General features: G+C 42.1%; 1 protein-coding gene across 1 annotated transcript; it reads left to right on the top strand.

Annotated features, from left to right (window-relative positions):
* Positions 1 to 97: 97 nt before the first annotated feature.
* On the top strand, positions 98 to 9968 carry Txn (thioredoxin). The gene is made up of 5 exons (XM_003463781.5): positions 98 to 258; positions 4429 to 4533; positions 4922 to 4981; positions 8859 to 8924; positions 9757 to 9968. Exons 1-5 carry the CDS (start codon positions 235 to 237, stop codon positions 9817 to 9819), a joined length of 318 nt encoding a protein of 105 aa, XP_003463829.1. The 5' UTR covers positions 98 to 234; the 3' UTR covers positions 9820 to 9968.
* The last annotated feature ends 340 nt before the right edge of the window (positions 9969 to 10308 follow it).

Below are 10308 nucleotides of genomic sequence, written 5' to 3' on the forward strand. Positions count from 1 at the left end.
CAGTAAGCCGGCTCGGCCGCTCGGGGGCGGGGCCTGGCCGCCGTAGCCAAGGGAGCGCGGGAGGCCTGAGCGGACGCGCTCCCGCCCCACTCACGCGCGCGCACCCGCCGCCTTGCCCCGCCCCATCACTATAAAGGGAAGGCGGGCTGCGCGCTGGCTCTGAGCTACGTCCAGCGCCTTCCATCTGCTTTTCTCCCTTGCTTCCAGTAGCTCGTCAGGCCCTCAGCAGCCAAAATGGTGCAGCAGATTGAAAGCAAAGTAAGTGCTTCTTGGGAAAGCCAGGACGATACGCGCACCCTCCGGAACGGGGGAAGGTGACGCGCCGGACAGGGGACGCCGGGGCTTGGTCTGGGACTGAGACAGACCCGGGCCTAGACGCGTCCGAGGCTCTGGAGCTCTGCCTAGGGAGGGGAGGCTCCGTGGAGGGCGGGGTCGTGGTGGCCAGCGCTGCCCGCGCCCAGTGCGCCCCGCGGATGCACGCGTGCGGGGAAGGCGGGTTCCCCACACCACACTCATGCACCACGGTCCGCGCTGGTAACCCCGACCGGTGAAAGGTGGAGGATTGAAGAGGGTCCGCCCATGACCCCTATGTATCTGGTTTCGGACCCGGACTAAAAGCCTGAGCGCCAGGGAAGGAGGTGCGGGGTCACTGGCTGCCACTGCCAATCGCTTAGTGCGCTCTACCCTAGAGGGCTGGGGCGCAGGTCTGGGCCTAGAGAGTCCCAGCTGCTTCGGCCTGTGCGGGCCTGAGGCGATCCGTGCTGGGTCTGTCCTGGAGCGGACCACGGCTAGAGACCCTGTGGCGCGCGCCCCAGGTGGCAGCGAGGAAGTGAGGGGATCCAGGCCGCGCCGCCCCGACGACTCCTCCTGTGGTGCAGAGCGTGTTTCCGGCGGCGCTGGCTTTGGCATGACTCAAGGCTGGGCCCAGGGGCCTCTGTAGCCCTGCCCACTCGTGATTCATCAAATCAGTAGGTTTTGTGGGAGCCAGGGTTCCCGCTGGGTGTAGCCGCGTGGGACTGGGTGCAGCCGCGTGGGACTGGGTGCTGATCGGCCTGTGAGTACCCAGCCCGTGGTTCCGTCCTTTTAGAAATACCCAAGGGAAAAAAAAAGTGTACCCGGTTTTGAAACTTTCTGTAAGCCTAACACCGTGAAGATTGGCGGACAGTGCCTGCTGTACTGCAGCCACTTAGGAAATGTTTGTTCAGAGAAGAGGCAGCATGTGAGTTGGGGGGAAATTGATGGATAAAGGCCCCTCGCATTTGGAGACACTGTCCACCCTGCTCACATTCTTGAGCAAATTTGGTGCTGGATTGGGCTCAGAAACAGAGATAATGTTGCACTGTCTGTAGTGGTACTTAACAGATCCTTTTGTTACTTTATTACTCAGGTTTTTTTTGCCATCTGTTTTCTTGTCTTTACTCGTTTTTCTTACTGGATTTTGTCCTTTAATTGTGTGAGTATATACGTTAAAATAGCCATCTCATTGTTGCAAAGATACGTTTGATAATTTTTGGGCCTGGGGAAGACGAGGAGGGTGGGGTTCTCTGTTCTTCAGTGTCACACAACCTCATCCTACTAATGCTGCAGGGGAAAACCCAGGGAAGGAGCCAGAAGACCTCTGAGTGGCCTAGTTTGCTCAAGGTACATCCACTGCAAACAGGAATTTGGTTTAGTTCCTAGAGCACATTTCCCTGTGTGAGTTAACAGTTAGGACACTTCCTCCCTTCTCCACTAAGACTGGTGTGCAAGAGAGATAGAAAATTCGATACTCAAAACAGTACCACACCTTGAGCCCTGAGGCCCTGGGCGGTATTAAGTTAGTGTGATCCAGAGTCACCAATGAAGTTAACTGTCTGTAAATATTAGATATACCTTAAATTTTCATCCTGAAGGACAAAGTTGGTATCACTGGGCATCTGAAACAAGTCTTCGAAGCACTGCTTGGGTGGTTTGGGGTTATCCTGCCATCTGCTCCAGATTTGAGTAGCATAGTGAACTGTAAATGTGATAGAAAGAAATCAACAGTTGAGTTACTTTTTTTTTTTTTTTTTTTAAGAATGACAACTACAGCTACCACTTAATGCATGCCTGACACTTGGCTAAATGATAACTCAGGGTCATTATAACCCTTGAGTTGAATATGTTTAGAAAGAGTTGTTGCTCCTTTTATTCACCCTAGCTGTGTTTTATTTCCAAATTATGTTAGTAATAAGGATGTTTTATCAATACTGTTTCTAGGAGCCACACATTATAATTGGCTTCTTGCTTTTTAAAAATTTTTCTCCTGCAACTGAGATTGAACTCAGGGCCTTTGCACAGAACCACATCCCCAGTGCTTCCTTGCCCCATCCCCTCCTTTGTAATTTGAAGCAGGGTCTTGCTAAGTTGCTCAAACTGGGTTTGGATTTGGAATCCTCCTGCCTCAGGCCTGTGCAACTATGCCCAGCTGTGATTGGTCTCATAGTAAGGTAGCCTTGAATGATTTTCAAGCTAATACCTACAAATATTATTTCCACAAATATTGTAGGCAAACTAAGGATCATAAGAAAATGTGTGTGTGTAGTGTAATCTGCACACATGGCTTTCACTAACTGAGCTAAAAGTTACTGTTGCTTTCAGAATTTCAGGTAGTTTTGTCTGAATATGATTTAAAACTGTTTTTAAGAAACTGAGGGTGTTTGAAATACTGTTGTTTAACTGGGCGTGTTGGTACATGCCTATAATCCCAGCACTCAGGAGGCTGAAGCAGGAAGATTGCCATTCGAGGCCTGTCTTGGCTACATAGTGAGTCAAGATCAACCTGAGCTATGTAGTAAGCCCTGTTTCAAGAAATAAATAAAAAGGAAAAGTATTCTTTTTTTTTTAATCTTAAAAGTTAATCCCTGCAAGTTTTTATTAAGGATCAGCCATGTTCATAAAAAGAACATGTTCAGCTTTTCTACCATCTTACTTGAAATTTATAGTATAGAACAAATAGACCTTCAAAAAGGGAAAACTTTCAGATTCATCCAGCATAATCAGTAGTGGTTGGAAAAATAACATCCATACATCTGACTTGTTTTCGACTGATCCCAATCCCTCCCCACCCCTCAACCCATCTCCATGCACAAAGGTGGGGAATTTGTGTATCTGTATAACTGAAAAAATTACAGAGATCTTGACATGGTGGTAATTCGTACACTCACAAGAGGCTGAGGCAGGAGGATCACTGAGTTCAGTCCTGGGCTGCATGGAGAGACTACCTCAAAATAATCAAAAATTGAAACAAGATCTTTCATACCATTTTGTATCATTCTTAAAAATACCACCTGTCCATTGTTTTCTCCAAAATATGAGGTGCAAATTAAAAAACCCCAAAGAAGTAACTACTCCATGAGAACTCACATTAGTTTTTGGTTTTAGTGTGTTTGTATTTTAACTTCATGGTGTTTTATTTATTTATTTTCCTTTACTGGGCCAGGTCTAACATGATTCTTAACTTGTAAGGTAGGAGGAAGTGTCAGTTTTAGTTAAAGCAATTTGCCCGACATTTTGCCTGAGAGAAATCATAGACTTCAGATATAAATATTAGTGTTTTTATCTTTGTTGTTTGTTTAGGCTTTAATCACCACTGACTGACTAATTGTGCTTAAAGTGTATTTCTTGTAACTTGATTGTTAGGTTCTCTATGGTTACAGTATCTAGACCATTGGTAAATAATTCAGGGGTTTGGTGGTAAGGGATTTCTCCATCAGTTCTGATGGGAATTTCATTTAATATGTAGGCTGTATGCAAAATAATATGTGTAGAAATTTCCTTCACAAAGAGCTTATACTGTGGTTCATTCCATCAACAGTGAGGGCATAGTTTCGAGCCAAAGGGCAAAAGTCAAAGGTGAGTAAGCTGTGTGATCTCAACCCAGGACTATGCTTATGCCAGTGTGATATCTGAATGTTAGCGGTTTTTGTCTTCCGAACTTTTTTTTTGGAGTGGTGGAAGCAATCGAATATTTCAAGTGTTAGTTTTTCCTTTGCTAAAGTGTCTGTGACTTTCTCTCAATTTTAATGACTCCTCCTCCATCAATCCATATGAACCTAGTGTCTACCATAAACCTACGATTGATACAGAAGCATTTTCAGTATAAATACCAATTGTTATTTTCCTTTCGCTTGCTTCATTTTAATATAATTTAGGGAACTCATACCATTTTATAAGACACTCGTGAAAATGTGACTCTCAGTACAATTTACATGTATCTTGTTTCATCTTATCAAATATAATTACCAATTCCTTCAAATCTAATTTATTTGCCTTGTCTGAGAATTTTTTGGTAAAAATAGGTTCTGGAATCAAGACCTAGCTCATGTTTTATGGCACATTATTGAGTCCTCAAGGCTCTTGGAAATGTACTACTGTATTTAACGTAAGGTTTTCTTTTGTCCTTTTTAGGAGGCCTTTCAAGAAGCCTTGAATGATGCAGGAGATAAACTTGTAGTAGTTGATTTCTCAGCCACATGGTGTGGGCCTTGCAAAATGATCAAGCCTTTCTTTCATGTACGTAAGAGATTCGTGATTTGGGGGTTGTCAGTCATAAAATAAAAAATTTCAGAGAAAAGGACGGTTTGGGGTTTTTGTTGGATCATTGGTTGAAAGTAACATGTAATGTAGACATGATACATGGAGCCCATTGAAGACAACTTTCAGAAGTTCATTTCCTTCATCTTAGTTAATTTTACCTTTTTTCAAGTTGAAATAACACTCAGTTTGAAATTTGGTACTCACAGTGTGCCAAGTTATTTTGCACTAGGAAGGATTTGATTTGAAGGGAAATGTATGTTCCTTATACTTATTTGGCCCCTAGTTTTCCATTGAAGAAGCATGACTGTATTGATTGCCTTACCGGTTCTAAATCTTTTTAAATTTTTCATTTTAAATTTTCCAGTCCCTGTCTGAAAAATATTCCAACGTGGTGTTCCTTGAAGTAGATGTGGATGACTGTCAGGTATGTAGCTGAAAATTCAAGATACTATTGATGTTTTCAAACTGGGCTTTGTGTCTGAATTGTACAGTGTTTTTTTCTCCCATAAATGTATCAGATAAAACTAGAACAATAACCCTATCTGAATCACGCTGTTTCAGAAGAACCAGATAATTGTGCCAGTTAAGGATTTAATCCTAGATATCAGGAAATGTTTATACCACATCCTGAAGGAGCGTGACAGTAGATAAGCTACAAGAGATAGAGGCTTCTGTATCTTGAGACTTTGTACCTGTCTAAAACTCTACATCTACCAGTCTGAAAAATGCTCAATAAACAGAAACCAGATTTGACTATACAATAAGTCCAGTCAGTGGTACCTTACACACAAATGGAATCCCACCAAACTAGGAGGCTGAAGCAGGAGGATGACAAGTTTGAGCCTGTCCTGGGCAATTTAGCTAGACCCTGTCTCAAAACTTTTTTAAAATAGGGTATCCCCACCCTGTTAAAAAATACTCAGGGCAAAGGCCCAGAGTTTAATCCTCAATCTGCCCAAAAGAAAAAGGAGAGGGGATGGGGGGTGGGGTGGGACCCAGTTGCTTTAAACAAAAAGTACCTTAAAGAAAGCTAAGAATAATTGGAAGGAACCCCCAGGATGGTTTATTTAACCAAAGCCTGTTTTGCACATGACATACGTACTGATCTGCGTGGCTTACACGTACTGACTCACTCAAGTCCTTCATGTTACCAGCACTGACTTAGCTGTGAGGAAACCCAGACAGACTGTCGTCCCTGGCGTACAGGGCTGAGTGAGCATTTGGAGTGAGGTGGCCTGACTCCCCTTCCTCTACGCTTCCTCCTCCCCACTGCACTCCAGGTGGACGCCGAGCTGGGCCTAGGCATGTGACCTTGTCTGTCACCCAGCCCGGAGCTGGGGTTGCTGCTCCGGATACAGCATCTCAGGCCTCTTTACAGATGAGTGAACATGTTCGCTTAGGGCAGGTCACTATGACAGCAAAGGTGCTCGAGCTAGATTTCAGCCCTTTCCCTGCCTGCCGCGTTGGCCTTCCGGAGCTGCTGTTCGCTAAGTAAACAGGGCGTGCCCACTAACGGGGCTGGAAGGTCACTTAAAACGGGTATTCCAAGCATGTCAGAGCCCAACACCAGCTGCTGCTTGAGCTCATTTACTGACTTGACCGTCTGGGAAGATTCCTGCTTTGTGCTGTCCTCTGGTCCATTCTTTCCTCTCCTACCCTGCTAGTTCCTGGTTAATTTTCACCTCTTGTGTTCCCTGTACCTTCTCCCATTACCTCACTCTGCCCTAGGCAAGCCTTGCCTTTCTTTTTTGTCCTCATAATGTTCTTTGCCTCCCATTTTCCTCTTGCCTTAGGGTAGTGAAATGGGACAGATTCTGTACCCAGACCACTCACCTATTTCTAGCTCAGTGGTGGCTTGGTGAAGTCATTTATCTCTTTAGTGCCTCAGTTTCATCCTCTGTAAAGTAGTTGTTGGTTGAAGGAGGTGACACAAAGTGCTTAAAGCAGTGTCTGGCATGTAATAAGTTCTCTGTGAAGTTCAGGTATGGTGATACAAACCGAACATCCCTAGTCTAAAATCCAAAGTGATCTGAAGTCAGGAACATTTTCAGTGCTGACTGAATTCAGCCTCAAGATTGAGCTGGCATATGATGCATCCCTAAACACTTGAGCAGGAAGAAATTATCTTATAGGCATCATAGGTTCAAATGGACAGTTACAGGCCCTCATGTGTAAAAGTAATGTTGTATTTGTGGAAAAGTATGAGCACAGGGAAAACGATAGACTGAACATAATTGGCAGGCAAGAGTATATATTTATCTTGTAAATGAAAACAAGAAACAATGTGATTTTTAGACTGGAGTATTTTGCAGCCTTTGGAAATGCCTTGTGTTTCAGTTTTGATTAGAAGAATCAGGAGTGAGTTGATAGTAGAAGTAGAAAAAGCATGCTTAAATTTATTTTGTCTCTATGGAGCTTTAACCTAGAAGCCAATAAGTTTAAATTTTTTAAGGTAAATATAGTCCTCTATTTTCTAATCAAAATTTTAGATTGGGTGCAAAGCTGTCAAACTCTACAAGGTGAGGTAAAATGTTGTAGTAGACGAGAATACTGTGTTCCTGGTCGTAGTAGTGCACACCTGTAATCCGGAGTCTGAGGCAGGAGGGTCACCAGGTGTTCGAGGCCAGCCTAAACTGAATAACAAGGCCGTGTCTCAAAAAACAAAGCAGCAGTGCAGAAAAATATAGCCAACTCTATTTAGTCAAATTAACAATGTATCACTTGATTAAAATTTGCATCTCTGCATCATTCTTTATTTCCAAATAAATTTAAAAGGAATATAAAGATAAAAAGCCTAGGAAAAGGCCGAGGATATAGCTCAGCAACACAACTGCCTGTCTGGCAAATGCAAGGTCCTGAGTTCAACTCCAAAAAAAAAAAAAAAATAAAAGCCTAGAAAATATTCAACATATGAGCGTGATGGGCATTGTACACCCCCCCCCCATCTTATCTCATATCTTGTAAACACTTGTTTCTATCTGACTGTTGAGGAAATGGCCTAGGAAAGTTGGGTCACAGCAAAATCTATAAAGCTTGTGCTTTTGTAGGTGGGATAGGGGGTACCTTAGGAATGTGATTGCATACCAGTCTTCAAAAATCACGATGAATAATCATAAACGAACGGAAGTTACTTGGAAAGGAATTGCATAGTACATATCAGAGACTTTAAAATAAACGTACTTTTTCAGCACTTCCTCTTCCAGGGTTGATGGGGGGTAATGAGCCAATGTATAGCAACATTTGTATATGAAGGTTGAAAATGACAGTGGTAAAAACCAAAGCCATTTAGACACTGAATGGGTTGCTAAAATGTTGCTGTGGGAGGGTAAAAATGCGTACATGTATTTTTCGTGGGCAAAGGTCCATTACACATACATTGTATATCACAGTGCATAATGCATGAGTTTTAGAAAGAAAAGTATGTAAGTCATCTAGAGCTCAGAAATTCTACTCTCCAGTTTTTGCCCTAGTGATATGTCAGAATTTATTCAGGCACAGCACCTGCATGGCAAGTGTGAGTTGGATTCCTGGTATCTCCCCCTAACCACCCCCCCCCCAAGAAAAAACACAAGGATGTACACATATTGGAAATAACATAGAAGTCCAGTGTGGGGCGTTAAATTATGGTATAGAATCCTGTCACCTTGCTCAAAACATTAGCATTGCTCTGAGCACCTTTTCCTGGTTTCTATGATATACTTGCAATTTTCTTGAAAATTGCTCAGATGGAATAGTCATCTCTGCTGGACACAAGATGCCCCAAATCTGACAGCATAATAAAGCTCCGTCACTTATGCTGACTTGTGACTATGTTTTGCGCTGCTAAGGTTTCAGGGTAGCACTTTGATTAAGAAGTTGTGATTAGGGCCTGGGATTTAGCTCAGCAGCATAAGTGCCTGCCTGGCAAGCGCGAGGTCATGAGTTCCATCCCCGATACCATAAAAAAAAGTAGTGGTTAAATGTCCAGCCTTCTGTAATCACCCGTGAATGCCATCTCATAATGACACTAGAAATCTTGCAAGCAAGAACTGCTGTTCTGAGGAAGTGTGAAGGTGAACATAAAATCCCAAATCCATGTGGTAGCTGAAGTTATTGCTTCTTTAAGATAACAGCCTGGTGTGGTGGGACAGGCCTGTAACCCTAGCTGAGGCAGGGGGTTCACTGCCAATACAAAGCCAGTCTGAACTATAGTGAGACACTATCTCCAGAAAACAAAAGCAAACAGTCAAAAACTGAATTAAACCACATATGCTATTGGACTACTCCATTAAAGCTTAGTTCCCCTGTGCTGCTCTCCCCAGGATGTCGCTGCAGAATGTGAAGTCAAATGTATGCCAACCTTCCAGTTTTTTAAAAAGGGTAAAAAGGTACGTGCGTCTGACCTTTTAAGAACGTTAACTGGGCAAAAGAAGAACTTAGCATATGTAAATGAAGATAGTTGAATCGGTTGTTTTCTCACAGTATTAAGCATGTTACCATTTTCTGTGTTCAAGAATATTTCTAGCAGGTATAGTAGTACCTGCACTCTGGGAGACTGAAACAGGAGAGTCACAAGTTCTAGCCTAGCCTGGGCAACTTAGTGAGACCCTGTCTCAAAATATAAAAGGGACTGGAGATGTAGCTCGGTGCAGAGGCCCTGGGTTCAGTATCTGAAGTGCAAAAAAAAGTTGAATGTGTCATTTTTGTTGTTGTTGATTTTGAAGCACGTAGTGTAATACCTACTTGAAAACCGATCTTTGAACTGAGCGTGGTAGCACACCTGTAACACCCTGCTGAGGTAGGAGGAATGCTGTGAGTTCAAGACCAACTAGGCTATAGGGAGTTCAAGGTCAGCAGCCTGACCCTGTCTCCAAAAAAAAAAAAAAAAAAACCAGAAGAAAGAAAGAACACTTGTTTTTTAGAACTAGACATTAAGTCCAAGTCCATGTGATTGATGTTTCATGTTTAAATATATAAGATTTCTCAGACTTGCATAGGTCATTTAACATTGTAAAGAAATAGTTGTGATAATTTTTTTAAAATTATACTTGAGACTTGACTTTTCTCAAAGATTTTTCAGTTTTTTAATTTAATGCGCGATAATCTAGGAAGTTTATTTTTAAAAAGATGATGCTTTCTCTTTCCTCCTATTTTGTGAGCCTGTTTTAAAAAAATGGTTCAATGCTAAATCTAATACCAATTCAATTTTCTCTTGAACAGGTGAGTGAGTTTTCTGGCGCTAACAAGGAAAAGCTTGAAGCCACCATTAATGAGTTAGTCTAATTGTGTTTTCTGAAGAATAGAACCAGCGATCAGCTGTTTAAAACTTTTAATTTTTTTTATTTACAAAAAGTATGAAGTATGGAAACTATATACCCAACTGCCATCTGATTATAAATTACAATAAAATACTAATTCTACCCTTTTTAAAACTGTCTGGTGTCTGAATAACTTTCAAAATAAACGAGAAAAGTCTATTTATTGTCCTAATTATTTTTACATATTCTTTAACATTTGAGTAACCTTGTTGCCATTGATTGTCACAAGATAGTTAAAAATTATTACTATCTGAATTATAGAAAAGTTTCTTGTTACAGGCAATGCAGGTAATAGGGTAGTACATGGAAAAACAATGTAAACCCTTTATGAATGGGTAAGATAAAACTTTCTTTTAGCAGGTAAATTCATTCACTATAGACATAATCGATAAAGACCATCATTGATGTCTACTCATGATGGAATTGTTTGCCTACTTATAAGATTCCTGTGCCA

Source organism: Cavia porcellus, unplaced genomic scaffold (assembly GCF_034190915.1).
Source record: "Cavia porcellus strain 051 isolate PalLab524CR breed Dunkin Hartley unplaced genomic scaffold, mCavPor4.1 scaffold_1, whole genome shotgun sequence".
Lineage (NCBI taxonomy): Eukaryota > Metazoa > Chordata > Mammalia > Rodentia > Caviidae > Cavia > Cavia porcellus.